This window comes from Lepidochelys kempii, chromosome 6 (assembly GCF_965140265.1).
Source record: "Lepidochelys kempii isolate rLepKem1 chromosome 6, rLepKem1.hap2, whole genome shotgun sequence".
Classification (NCBI taxonomy): Eukaryota; Metazoa; Chordata; order Testudines; family Cheloniidae; genus Lepidochelys; species Lepidochelys kempii.
The window spans coordinates 107,084,886-107,100,269 of record NC_133261.1 but is presented as its reverse complement, the minus strand read 5'-3'; the positions used below and the strand labels follow the sequence as shown (position 1 = coordinate 107,100,269).

General features: G+C 41.0%; 1 protein-coding gene across 4 annotated transcripts in view; it reads left to right on the top strand.

Moving 5' to 3' along the window:
- The window catches only part of ATG2B (autophagy related 2B), a 79,804-nt gene extending 78,043 nt beyond the window's left edge, over nt 1-1,761 (top strand). For all 4 annotated transcript variants that reach the window (XM_073349593.1, XM_073349592.1, XM_073349594.1 and 1 more), the window contains one exon: nt 649-1,761. In XM_073349593.1, the coding sequence (XP_073205694.1) occupies nt 649-879 (231 nt within the window). In that variant the 3' untranslated portion in view covers nt 880-1,761. The remainder of the gene's footprint in view (nt 1-648) is intronic.
- Nucleotides 1,762-15,384: the final 13,623 nt, after the last annotated feature.

The window sequence follows — 15,384 nt, the reverse complement described above, 5'->3', positions numbered from 1 at the left end:
TCCATCTTTTTTTTTTTTTATTCTGGTCATTATTTGGGGTGACATTTGTGTGATAACAATAGTTGGAGGACAGGTGAGTCTAACTGAGGTGAGGAAGTTTCAGTGAATTCCATCATTTTGGAATAGCCCAAAACTGCTTGCTCCACAGCCCAAGAAGTTCCCCCAAGCAATTATATTAAATCAGTCTTCCTATGTTTATCAGATTTTAATAAGAAAAATATCAAAACAATCACATTAAACTTGTCTAGTTACCGTAAAGTGTTGATGTAATACACACACACAGTTTTCTGCTGAGCAAGGACTTGTCTACACAATGGGTAATGCACTCCATGGGGTTTTGAGTTCTAAAGCACACTAATGTGTTGCATGTTACTTGCCCCTTGTAGACTCTGCTGGCGCACTTTAACATAGTGCTGTTGAAAACAATTCTACATTAAAGTGCACTAGGGAACCATTAGTGCACAACAGCAGAGTCTACACAGACCAATTTATGTGCAGCATGTTAGTGTGCTTTAGAAATCACACTCCCATAGAATGCATTACCCCACCATGCTGACAAGCCCTAACTGAAGTTGTCCATAAAATTAGAAAAGGATGGATTTTCTTCTTAGGTAACTGGTTTTTTGTTTTTTTTCTCAATTTCCCAAGGGAATTACAGACACTGCCCAGACCATATATGAAACTGCTGCTCGAGAGCATGAGAACAGAGGGGTAACGGGAGCAGTAGGAGGAGTCCTCCGCCAAATTCCACCAGCTGTGGTGAAACCTCTCATTGTCGCAACAGAGGCAACCTCAAATGTTTTAGGTGGAATGAGAAACCAAATCCGTCCGGATGTGCGTCAAGAAGAGTCACAGAAATGGCGCCTTGGGGAGGATTGATAGTTTAAATATGACTCAGCAAGAGAATAACTATGCTGGAAATACATAACATTATGTCCCAGTGGCAGCTTTAGATGGAACTCATTTCATTTCATTGTGTTCATCTCAGGAACGAGGAGGTTTTTCAAACAATTTAATATCAAAACATCCAACCAAAAAGTTCAGAAGTGAAAAGCAAATTGGTACTTGCTTGTGGACATGCTGCGTGTTACCAATACATTTGGTAGCTAGTGTCAAACATAGTGGAGCATTTGCTGCCAAGTCAGAAACATGCTTGCTGTATTTCAGTTACCATATTTTTCTTGGTTCATTTGATTTGCCATTAGAATCAGCAGCCCCTTTGTGACACTGTGTGTATTTTAAAAGTTTTCTTGAGCATGCTCAAAGAACTGTCTTCGATAAAGGGTTCCATAGATGCTCTTCAGTAACTAAATAGTAAGAATTTTGTTTTGGACATCAGACATGGAAACCATATGAAAAGAAGTCAGACAGAATGTTATAATTTTATGGGTCATGAGCATTGTTTTTAGTGTGGCACTTACAACAAGGACAGTCTCTTGGTAACTGTTCAGCAATTACACTGTGTCCATATGCTTGTGAACAATAATTGTCCCTCCTAAATATCAAATTCCTTCTTCTGTGGGTTTTTGAAGAACCTGAATGTTGCAGACATGTTCTGTTGTGTTGCACTTTAAAGGATATGGCCTGTATATTGTGCTTTTTTTATAGTGTGAATAAACAGTAATGTGCATTATCCTTTATGATTTAGAAACTTATGCCAATTTTTGAAAGGGACAACGTTTGATGAAAATTTTAAGGGAAGAAAAACAAAATGCAATGTGTCTTGCTTTGTTTAAACTGCCTATTAAATGAAAAATACTAGTTTCTTTGTCTTCTGATCTACTGTTGCCTATCATGAAATAACTATATTTTAAAAATAAAGCAGTTACAGAACTGATGTAGGTAAGGGGTAAGCAGAGTACAAAAATACAATTTCATAATTTAGTTTAAAATTCTATGCAGAATATATTTTAATAATCTTCCCTTTATTTAAAGGTTATATTGTTACAAACTTGTTTTTGCCATTCTCACAACATGGTATATTTCAAACTCCTATTATACAATTTTGATTAACTGAATGTCATGAGCAGCAATTCAGCTCCTGCTTTATTATTATTATTTTATTTTAAAACAAAATGTTACTTACAAACAAGGTCTTGGTTTTAAAAATGGCACATTTTACTGCTGGGTTTGTTAGATATACTAGAATCCACTTAATTGGGGTACCCCTGTCACTGGCTGGTTGTATCAATTAGGCATCTTGTCACAGCTGAGAGGAGATGCCATTTATCTTCCACCCCCCCAAAAAAGCTGAAGATTTAATGACATGAACTATTGTCTGTTGGGGTTTGTTTTGGGGGTTGGGTTTATTTTTTTCCTTGTCTAATTATTTGGTAATTTCTATATTAAAAGATCAGAGGGGAGCATTTCACACATGGGTAAATGCATCATAATCACTTGACGCCACTTGAATGAATCCTTGTAAGTGGAATTATGTTATAAGTAGTATACTGTAGCTGCAGTCATTACCATTTGCTACTATTAGGCTAGTATACCAATATATCAGCCATGCTGGTAAAGATCCTTCCAAGTTAATTGGCATATACTATAATAGACAACGTAGATCTGTCTATTTATCATATATATAAACTATTTTTAACAGTTGAATTTAAAGAAATGGCTGTTTATTTTTACTTCATTTACAGATTCCCCACAATCAAAGTGTACAGGGAGATGCCCTTAGAATACATTATTTCTACATAGATCCACACTGTCAAGGTATAATATTATATTTTTATAAGCTCTCTTTTTTATTAAGTCTCTTAATAGTTCAAATTTTCAAACGTCACTTTTCACTATTTGTGCTGTTTACTGCTTGCAACTTATTTAACCTGCTCAATAAAACTGATCTGTTTATGGCTAGCTTCTTGGTTCTCATAGGCTAGAAGAATTTTGTTTAGGTTGCAAAAGTTGAACAGAAAGGTTTACATTTAAATTAAAAAAATAAATAAATTCAACCTTTAAACTAGGTCACTGTCTTAAAATGTGTTGCAGATGTGCATACCCTATGTTCTTAATCAAAAAATTATATAGGGTATAGAACAAGGGATTCACCAAATGTGCTGTTTGTTACTATAAGTGTGTGTGGGGGGCACTTTACAAAATACACAGAATAAGGTTTAACTAAAACTTTGATTATAGTGGGTGATACATCTGTGTATATGTAATTTGCACACGAACTTGCAAATCTAGTGCTGTATATCTCCATTAGCATGATGAGATTTGTGATAAGGTTATTGTACTTGAGCTCTTCACTGTAACAAACTCTGTTATAGTTATTAACATTTTTCATAACTCCAAATGAGTTTAATCAGATCTGAACACACTGTATAATGTGTAGATGTGTAAATAACATACACAATTCTATTTTGCTTTCTTCCCTGTACACATTCACAAAGGTGTAAATACTGACCGATGCTACTTTTAATACTGCTTAGTTTGATGCTATCCAGGGAGACAGGCTCAAAGCTATCATTTTGATTTTCTTAAGCATCTTGGCTCTTAACAGTATAGTGGCAAGTGCCCTGGAAGTACCTGGTCTAGAGATCACTTCCATCATTCTTAAAAATTTCTTCGTAAACATCTCTTCTGTGACTAAGAGGAGCCTATAACTGGCTCCATTTAGAAGCAGCTTCCATTTCCTTTCAGGTATTAGTTGGCGGCTGTTAAACTGCAGAGCAGAACACAATTTTAATAATACAGTATACCCAGTACTTACATGCACATAGATTAGGGACATGTAGTCATGTCGCCAATGGCTACATACTTGGTGGATGTGAGTGTTTAATTTTTTTCATCACTAAAAAATCAGTTACAGTGGGGATTTTTTTTTTGTTTGTTTTTTTTGCATCTATTATTTGCTATTGTACAGTTTATCAATGTTTAATGTCACTGGTGAGATGGGTTTTTTTGATAAAGCAAAATGCTATTTAATAGCAGGATGACATCAACAAGCTAAATTCCTTTTTTACTGGAGTTGATCCCGACACCTGAAAATGTGATACCTAAACTTTAAGTACATTCAAATGTTTTTTGGGTATTTTGTTTTTGTTTTGTTTGTTGTAAAATAACAGTGAAATCCAGCAGTTAATTTAGATTAAATATATATTCCTAACTATCCCAGCTCTCACAGCAATACAAGGTTTTTCAACAGATGTATATATTAAATCATTTTGCACCCATCTTTTCATCTAGTCCCATCCATTTCCAGCCTTCACGATGTATGCTTCTCTCAACTATTTTAACTTGCTATGAATCTGGTTTACAAATTTAAAAAAAAGCTATTAATTCCGGTTACTACATAAATATTAATCATGTATTTACACTGGATTTCCTTAAAAACAAACAAACACCCTAATGTAGCTCAGACAGAAAAGGAACTGTGTGTATATGTATGTGTATATTTTTTACATGTTTGCTGGTAAAGTAGTGTTGTGGCATTATTTGTATATAATTTGTTAGTGTAAAGACAGTAGAATCTTATGAAGTTAAAAACCACTCGTGAAAGGAATTTAAAATATTTAATCTTCCTTTATTTTGCTTAAAGTACTTGTGCCCTCCATATATATATATTTGAGAACTATTTTTAGATCATAACTTATCTGCACCAATCTTGATGTATATTTTAGTATATTAAAATGGTAAAAGCCTCATACAAATAGGCTGTTCTGTTCAATATACTTAATGGAAAAAGCTGTGGATTGGTATCAATACTTAATAAACATCTTACTCTGCCTCAAGTCAGTTTTCTAATCATAATGTGTAAATTTAATATAGAAAATGACCTCTCTTTTAAAAAAAGCAGAAGTAACTATGAGCCTTTCACCTGACTTAAGTTGGTATTGTTTTTTTAATCTAATGTTGTATATCTATGTTAAATGAGTATTAAGGTTGCAAAGTCAAGCCCTCAAAAATTAGAAAATACCAGAATTAAGGTTGCCTGTGCCTCTTAATTCAGCCCTCTTCTACATATGCATTATGAACCAGCTTTACTTTACCTTATGCTGTTTTTCCCATAGATCCCCTGCCTCATTTGGTGAATGGGAAGTTACTCAATACTACTTTTATCCTCCACATTCAATGTCTGGCCCCAGGTCTTTGTTATTGCACACCATTCAAACCCTGTACTGAATGAATACAAAATTATTAATTTCCTGATGGCTGTGTTAATAGTGCTCTCACCATAACATCTAAGTGCTTCACAAACATTAATGAATTAATCTCCACACCACTGTGAGAATAGGTGGTATTATCCTCAGTGTCTAGCTAGAGAACCAAGGCACAGAGTATTTTGCATTTTTGTAGCACTTCATATGTTCAAAGCACAGCTCACTTGCAGTCATGAGTGCTCACCACTTCTGCAAATCTGGCCGCAGGTGTCTCATGCAGTTGGTAGCCATCTTTGAAAAGCTTAGTTCAAGTGACTTGCCCAGCTTCACACAGGAACTCTTTGTGCAGAATCTAATTCTGCAAGTTGGCATTCAGCTTTCTTATCCAGGAGACAGTTTTTCTCTTCCTACAATCTCCTCTCTCATTCACTACACACCTTCCAACTAGTGCAACAAATGAGGTAGGGGTCCTACAGACAACAGCCTTCACTACACACCCTGATTCATTCCCAGAACAGATGCATTCAGCAAGGGTCCTATGGAAAAATAGTATGAGATCATGTCATTAAAGACTATCACAGTGCAAATACACAAAGGGGCTGAATTAAGGTTGCATAGGCAATTAAACAGATGTTAGACTTCTTTTGTAATGTGGGCAAAACATATTTTCCCCCTAAGCTCACTCTCAGACATAACTGAGCTGTTTTGCTGAAACTTTTTTTAAAAAAAATCAGCCTGTGGCAGACACCCAGCATGACAAATTTCAGCTCAAATAGTTTGGTAAAGGTAGAGGTGACTGAAGACAGGGTGTTGCACTTGGAAAGTGGTAAGTAACTTTAATTGTATGCTTTGCTATTAGCTCTTTGTATAGCACAGAGAGAATAGTGGTATTATCTTGTTTGTAAATGCTATGGAGTGAACTGTGTTTGTCAGGGAGAGAGCCCCAGGTGTCAGGCTTTCCAAAGACCTGATCCTTGTGGAACTTGGAGGAAGACAGGATGTTAAGCCCCTTTTAGCATCTGAGTGTAACAGGCAAACTCTAGGGCTGTCTTAAGCACAAGCAGCTACTTGAGGCCCAAAAATATGAGTCTGGAAAGTTAACATGCTATTCCCCAACCTCCATTGCAAGTTGAGCAAAGTGACAAGTTCAAGCTATACAGAGAAGAAGATGGCTCCTGGTCAGGAAATCTAGGTAGACGTTATTCTAAAATAGTAACATGGAGTTGACTGTGCCTTTTAATGAAAGGTTTCATGCAATGAAATAAAGAGAAGTGAGTTTAAACGTGTATTTACATTTATATGAATTGGAAGTGACCCCCATTTTAGACCATATCATAGCCTTGTTGATTGGGTGATTTCAGTGCATTTAGATTCATAGATACTAAGGTCAGAAGGGACCATTATGATCATCTAGTCCGACTTCCTGCACAACGCAGGCCACAGAATCTCACCCACCCACTCCTGTGAAAAACCTCTCACCTATGTCTGAGCTATTTGATGCACACACTCCAACATATTGAGAAAAATCACTCTTTAAACATGTTGCATCAAAATATGACTGTCAGTAACGTCCAGCTGCCCAAGGCACAAAATCTGGGGCTCAGAGAAAGGAGTGTCTAGCCAGGATCTAGCAGAGCAGCCTATGGTGGACTGCAAATGTCCACCCAGATGCTTGCAAAGGAGCATTCAGGGGGCTGCAGATGCCCATTGTGGTTCTCATGAAGCAGCCCTCAATGGGCTGCAGATGAGCTTGGCATTTTTGTTTGGAAACCTTGCAAGGCCTTGCTTCCTTTTCTTTTTCCTGTTCACACATCTCAGTGAGCAGCCCATGGTGTGGCACTTATCCCTGCCTCTCGTGATTAGTGTAGCATCCCATTCACCGGGGGCTTTCTTGAACCATTCCTGGAGAATTACCCCTCTGGCATCCTTGCGGTTTCTCCCAAGGTGCTGATCCATAGTTGAGGTGCCTTTGCCCAGGCGTGTCTCTGCTTTGAGGAATGGCGCTATATAACGTAAACAGTAATCATGAAATAACTTGGCCTTCCACTGATACGAAGGGTTTTGAGCTGCTCTATTTTGTTAAGCATAGCACTGAGAACATTGCTTTGCCACCATTCACTGAAAATAGGGGTGGAAACCAGAATAAAATTAATTAAAGTGGTAAGAAATTGGTGACAGCGGTAGACCATAATATTAAGATGCATAACAATTAAGTGTATACTAAAGAAATGTTTGGTAGTTGAAGTGTGCAATGTTGGCACACAGCCAAGGACAGTGAGATGGCAGTTTTAAGCAGTTCAGCTTATGGCCAGTATGTTCTTCTATTTCTACCAACATGCCTCCAGCTTTCATCCAGACCGCACCACACGATCCATTGTCTACAGACAAGCTCTAAGATACAACCGCATTTGCTCCAACCCCTCAGACAGAGACAAACACCTACAAGATCTCTATAAAGCATTCTTACAACTACAATACCCACCTGCTGAAGTGAAGAAACAGATTGACAGAGCCAGAAGAGTACCCAGAAGTCACCTACTACAGGACAGGCCCAACAAAGAAAATAACAGAACGCCACTAGCCGTCACCTTCAGCCCCCAATTAAAACCTCTCCAACACATGATCAAGGATCTACAACCTATCCTGAAGGACGACCCATCACTCTCACAAATCTTTGAGAGACAGGCCAGTCCTTGCCTACAGACAGCCCCCCAACCTGAAGCAAATACTCACCAGCAACCACACACCACACAACAGAACCACTAACCCAGGAACCTATCCTTGCAACAAAGCCCGTTGCCAACTGTGTCCACATATCTATTCAGGGGACACCATCATAGGGCCTAATCACAGCCACGCTATCAGAGGCTCGTTCACCTGCACATCCACCAATGTGATATATGCCATCATGTGCCAGCAATGCCCCTCTGCCGTGTACATTGGTCAAACTGGACAGTCTCTACGTAAAAGAATAAATGGACATAAATGAGACGTCAAGAATTATAACATTCAAAAACCAGTCGGAGAACACTTCAATCTCTTTGGTCACTCGATTATTCTTCAATTCTGCTGAATTGGAATTAATTTGCAAACTGGATACAATTAACTTAGGCTTCAATAGAGGCTGGGAGTGGATGTTTCATTACACAAAGTAAAACTATTTCCCCATGTTTATTTCTCCCCTCCACTGTTCCTCAGATGTTCCTGTTAACGGCTGGAAATGGCCCATCTTGATTATCACTACAAAAGGTTTTCTTCCCTCCCTCCCCCCACTCTCCTGCTGGTAATAGCTCATCTTAAGTGATCACTCTCCTTACAGTGTGTATGATAACACCCATTTTTTCATGTTCTGTGTGTATATAAATCTCCCCACTGTATTTTCCACTGAATGCATCCGATGAAGTGAGCTGTAGCTCACGAAAGGGCTTATGCTCAAATTGGTTAGTCTCTAAGGTGCCACAAGTACTCCTTTTCTTTTTGCAAATACAGACTAACATGGCTGCTACTCTGAAATATGTTGGGAGTGTTGCCAAGTCTCACGAGAAAAAAAAAAATGGCCCTGTCTTTCCAAAGAAGCCCAACCCCTTTCAGAGGGAGGGTAGTGGGGGTGTTTACACTAATTCTATTTTTTTAGTAGTTCTAGTTCTTCTTTGAGTGCTTGTTCATGTCCATTCCAATCAGGTGTGCGTGCACGCATGTGCACAGTATCTGGAAGATTTTTCCCCTTGCAGCGTCCGTCCAGTCGGTCCGGGCACCCCTAAGAGTCGTGCCTTCATGGTGCTCAATATAGAGCCCTGCCGACCCACCACCCCCTCAGTTCCTTCTTATCGCCAGTGACGGTAGGCTGGAACGTCCTGTAGCCCTTGCTTTAGCAAGTGCGTTCAACTCCAGTTGTTTGTACAGAGTTAGTTTATCTTAGTAGTTAGTAATTAGAATCCCCAGAGCTGTGGTAGGCCATGGTCTCCGGGGTTTAAAAACTGTGTGGTCTGCCCAAAGCGCATGCCAAAGAGCAATCCACACTCTCGTGTTTACGGTGCTGTCAAGGTTCCTTCCCCACTCTGAACGCTAGGGTACAGATGTGGGGACCTGCATGAAAAACCTCCTAAGCTTATCTTTACCAGCTTAGGTCAAAACTTCCCCAAGGTACAAAATATTCCACCCTTTGTCCTTGGATTGGCTGCTACCACCACCAAACAAATACTGGTTACTGGGGAAGAGCTGTTTGGAAACGTCTTTCCCCCCAAAATACTTCCCAAAACCTTGCACCCCACTTCCTGGACAAGGTTTGGTAAAAAGCCTCACCAATTTGCCTAGGTGACTACAGACCCAGACCCTTGGATCTTAAGAACAATGAACAATCCTCCCAACACTTGCACCCCCCCTTTCCTGGGAAATGTTGGATAAAAAGCCTCACCAATTTGCACAGGTGACCACAGACCCAAACCCTTGGATCTGAGAACAATGAAAAAGCATTCAGTTTTCTTACAAGAAGACTTTTAATAGAAATAGAAGTAAATAGAAGTAAAGAAATCATCTCTGTAAAATCAGGATGGTAGATACCTTACAGGGTAATTAGATTCAAAACATAGAGAATCCCTCTAGGCAAAAACTTAAGTTACAAAAAAGATACACAGACAGAAATAGTTATTCTATTCAGCACAATTCTTTTTCCAGCCATTTAAAGAAATCATAATCTAACGCATATCTAGCTAGATTACTTACTAAAAGTTCTAAGACTCCATTCCTGGTTTATCCCCGGCAAAGACAGCATAAAGACAGACCCACAGACCCTTTGTTTCTCTCCCTCCTCCCAGCTTTTGAAAGTATCTTGTCTCTTCATTGGTCATTTTGGTCAGGTGCCAGCGAGGTTACCTTTAGCTTCTGAACCCTTTACAGGTGAGAGGAGCTTTCCTCTGGCCAGGAGGGATTTCAAAGGGGTTTACCCTTCCCTTTATATTTATGACAGGTGCCTAGGAGAGGGTCACCAAAAGGATCGCTGTGAGATCTGTCGCAAGTTCCACCCTAGAACTCTTAAAGAAAGGGAGCAGTGGCTTAAAGTGATCCTCATGGAGGCAGTTCTATGCCCCCATTCAGTTGTGGGCTCAGGGGACCCGGCTCCTAGCAGTTCCTCATTAAAAATATTAAAATAATAAATGTGTGTGTACTTCCATTATTAAAAAAGGTCATCTTCACTCACGCGATCCTCCATGGTCTCTGTTGCCTCAGTGTGGTACATTTCCATGTTGGACCATTGACGCATATCCTGGTATGGGACAAAATATTGGAACGTAGGATGTGTCAAGTAGGAGGGCCAGAAAATTCATGAATTTCGGAGTGTTTTTTTTAATTGAATGAGAGGGGGGATAGGAGGATTCTAAAATTCTAATGATGTGCATTGACACCAGTCAATCACCAAAACCACTCCTACAATCATTTTTAAACTATAATTTGGTAAGTCACCTATTACAAAAAACCCAAATAAGCAATCTCCAAATTAAACAAGCCCAGAAGTCTTTGTCTTCCCAGTGTTCTTGTTGCCTTCAGCATAGGTGGGCGAGAAAAGAGGTAATTGCATGATGCCACTGTCCCTTATTTTATATCCTCAGCCCCTGTGCCTGGAAAACACTAGCCCAGACATGTCCTGGTGGGCCTTGCTGAGTCCCAGAGTTGAGCAGTCCCCCAGGTGTGGTCTTGCACAACTGAATTATACATTTGAACAAGTCTCATTGGGTGGTGCTTGCACAACTCTCTTAGAGAATTGTAAATACCTTGTTCAGAACTCCCCTGCTGATTAATGGTGGTTTAACGCCCTCTAGGTGTTGGTCACCCCCTATTGTTATTGTCGCTGGAGAACTAGCAGTGGACGACTCCCAAACTCAATATATTTCAATAGCAACCATATGTAAATTCTCATAACTTCATACATACTAACAATATACATATTTGGAGAGAATAATGGGTCTCAGCAGATCATGACCTTGCATATGATATCTTACATGGCATGCTTTGTATGAAATATCACAACGATATATGAATGATGAATATGGGGATTACAGGGTGCTAGTTTGAGGTACAGTGTGTCACAGGCATGCCCCTTTAAGGGGGCATAGAGGAACATTTGGGTGGGAGTTGTGCGACAGAGCCCAAGCCAGCCCCCATGGGGGGAGGAAAGGGAGGGCCACCCAGTCCCGCTCTGCCCACATCCCGGCTCAGGCTCCAGTCCCAAACACAGCTCTGCTCTGCCCCCAACCCAGCCCCAGCTCCACTTCTCCCCCTGCTCCACCCCCAGCCCAGTTCTGGCCCCAGCCCCACTTCGCCCCCTGCTTCACCCATCCCAGCTCTGCCCCCCAGGCCAGCTCCACCACTAACCCCAGCTCTTCCCCCATCTCCAGTTCTGTCCCCACCTCCACTGTCAGCCCAAGCTCCTCTACTAAAGAATCTTGGCTGTGTTGTAAGGGAGGGGGTGGTGTGGACAGATTCCATTAGTGGTAAGGGGGGCGTGACAGGAAAAGTTTGGGCACCACTGCCTTAGTCTTTGCCTCTGTTGTGAGCAAATCACTAAGACTATTTTTTAAAGGATTCCCATCATTTTATATGATCCTTCTGCATCTGGAGGAGAACGGTGAGTAGAGAAGCCTTCCAAAAACCCTCTGGCTGCTCCTGCGCTTATTAATATGCCTTAAGGGGTCTAGTAGTAGTGGCAAGATTTTCAAAAGCGATATAGGCATCTGGGGGGATGCCTTAGGGGGATTTTGAAAACCCCATTAGACACCTATCCACATCTTTAGTCACTTAAATACTTCTGAAAATCTGGCCCTAAGTCACTTAGGAGCCCCACTAAGTGTCAGTTAGACTTAGACTTCTAAGTCATATGGGCAGTTTTGAAAAAATTACCCACCCTGACTGCCCTGACAAGCATACAGTCTATAAAGATTTCATCAGGAATATTTCATCAAACAATAAATGTATGTACACTCACAGAAATAAAATAAAATAAGCAATTAGCAAATAAAAATTAGCCAAACTACTGTATCCCAGTGAGTGTCAGTGTTTTGGATATACCTCCATAAAAGACTTCTGATATTGGGCTCTTCCTGCAGTCATGAATGAGAGAGCTAATTGCAACAGAAAAGAAATACAAATTTACATTCCATTTTCCAAAGGCTGATTATGTTTGTATTACATGAAAGTGTAATAGCCCAGAGGTTAGTGAGCATGGTGCATGCTGATGGTAAGAAGCAAGTTGTGAAGAATTACTTCAATTAAGAGTAAAAAAAGATTGGACAAGGTGATGAAGAGATGCTTTATTTTAACTCTGATTTTGACAAACTACAGAAGACACGGTGAAGAAAGTGTGCATGTGAAGCTCATTCTGTACCCAGATCCATTGTTATAACAATAACACCTAGCTCTCACATAGCACTTTTTCACCCGTAGATCTCAAAGCACTTCACAAATGAGATAAAGATCATTGTCCCCATTTTACAGATGGGGAAAAATGAGGGGAAGTGACTTGTCCAACCAGCAGGCTATTGCAGAGCTGGGAATAGAAGATGGGTCTCTTTCCAGGCTAGTGGTCTATCCACAGCATCATACTGACTCCAGTGCTTTAAGGCCCTTGAGCAGCAGAAACTTGGTAAGTTCTGAACATGCTGTGCCAAAGAGGAGACTGAACATTTGGAGGAGATACAGTGACCCACAGAGAAATGGGGTGTGGCAAGAGTGTGTTTATAAAGTGATGGGTTGGAAGGACCAGGGGATTGCTACGTCTGTGTTCTGGCATGGCCAGTACGTTAGGTAATGGACTGGACCCAAGCTGGTAAAGGGGGCACCAGGTCATCTGAGTGGAAAGGGGACAGGGATCTGATCACTAATCCATTAGACATGGCAAAGTTGTAAGGAGAAATGCAGTGACTAATTGTACCAGCCTGTTGTTTATACTTAGATCATCAGCTCCAGGGCGTAAAGAGAAGGGTCTGCAAGGGGTTGCAGATTCAGCAATAAATAAATAAATAAGCCGGGTCCCTGAGAAGCACTCTTTGAGCACTATCTAACCAACTGCTGCTGCTCTCAGGTTATGATAGACCCCTCCCCCACTTTTTTCAGACCACTTTTTTCAAACTCTTTGGGGCAGCGACCATCTTTTTGTTCTGTTTGTACAGCACCTACCACAGTGGGGTCCTGGTCCATTATTAGGGCTCCTAGGTGCTACCGTAATACACAATAAGTAATAATAATAGTACGGGGCCATAGGTGCTGACTTCTAAGGGCTCCGGTAGGTGCTCGAACCCCCTCTGCTCCTGGCCCCGCTCCGACTCCACCCCTGCCCTGCCACCTCCCACCCCCATTCCAACCCCTTCCCCAAAGTCCCTGCCCCAATTCCGCCCCCTCCCTGCCCCTATTCCAACTCCTTCTCCAAATCCCCACTCAGCCCCGCCTCTTCCCTGCCTCCTCCCCTGAGTGAGCCATGTTCCTGCTTCTCCCTCCTCCGTCCCGGAACTTGCTACAGCTGTTTGGCAGCGGAAAGCACTTGGAAGTAGACGGAGGAGCGGGGATGTGGCGCGCTCAGGGGAGGAGGAGGAGGTGGAGGTGAGGTGGGGCAGGGAACTTGGCTGCCAGTGGGTGCAGAGCACCCACTAATGTTTTCCTGTGGGTGCTCCAGCCCCGGAGCCCCCACGGAGTAGGCGCCTATGTACAGGACTATGCTTGAGGACAGCGATCCATGAGTAATAAATACTATTTAAAGAGAATTCAGGCATATTCAAAAGCCCTGTTGCTTTTTATACATACTTCCTGCTTTATTAGGAAATGTAGTTTCTAGTGTCATTAGTGTTTTGCTAATGTTTAACTCTCCTATACATGGGCCCAGGATTTCCTGCAACTACTGAACAATAGTTCAGCACTAACATGGCATGCCCCTATCTACCCAGTTCCAAGGGCATAATTTTGAGGACTAAAATAATCAGTTCATCTCATGACTTCAAACCATTTTTGAGCTCAAGGCCTCCAATAGGTGCTATGAGCTCAATTTCTGTTGGTCTTTTCATTGTTGTTTAATACTTTGCAAGTAATGCTGAACCTTTTCTCTTTTGCTACTCGCTACTGCTATCTCTGAGTGCTAATATTACAGTCTCCTTAGGATCAGGAAGTCAGTGGGCCAAATGCATCTTGTGTAAAGGGGAGTGCAACTACATTGACTTCATTACTTAGATTGTACAGTCTTTGGCGCAGGACCTGTCTCTTTGTTCTGTGCCTGTACAGCACCTTACACAATGAGGTCCTGGTCCATGACACTTAGGCACCTTGGCAATACCATCAATAATAAATGGAGCTGTGCCCTTTTACTCTAGGGCTGAATTTGTCTATCTGTGGCTAACATCATCCCAGAGCGTTGCTTTATTTTGTTGCTGTTCTTATTCCCTCAGACCTGTAATTTAGCACCAGGTAGATCCTTTTTCTCAATACCAGAGGTGATGCGCCTCTGAGGGCATTCTGTGTTCATGCAATGCTCTTTAACAATTCTTTCAAAAAAATGTCCCCAAAGTTTGAGGAGCTCTGTGGACATGGAAATATAAACTGGGCCCTGTCTCTTTGGACTATCCCTCAGCACACTGCAGAAGTGACAGGAGGCAATTACAGAGGAGCATGTCCCCCTACATTAACCATTACTGTCTTTACATCATCCCCTAAAGCCTCTTGTACCATTTAATGTGAAGATCCACACTGACATAAAGAGAGGTTTTCAAATGCTGTTCTCATCAGAACCCTTTTTCTCGCTGTCCTCTGCCTGAATTATTATTGATGCTTCCTTCTATTAAGTGTGAAGTCCTAAGAATAGCTGTTAAAACATATTTAGGTTGTTGCCAAAATGGCCAGTAAGTCTGATGAATACAGATGAACAGTCTTTTCGTTTTCTCCACCCAAAGGATCTGGGAGTTATAGTGGATCACAGATTAAATATGAGTCAGGAATGTGATGCAGCTATGAAAAAGGCTAACATCTTTCTGGGGTGTATTAATAAGAGTGTTGTATGTAAGAAATGAGGTAATTGTTGGACTCTACTCAGCACTGGTGAGGCCTCAGCTGGATTACTGTGTCTAGCTCTGGGTGCCACACTTTAGGAAAGATGTGGACAAATTAGAGAGAGTCCAGAGGAGATCAACATAAAAAAATATCAAAGTTTAGAAAACCTGATTTATGATGAAAAGTTAAAATAACTGGGCAGGTTTAATTTTAAGAAAAGGAGACTAAGAGGGGACATAACAGTCTTCAAATA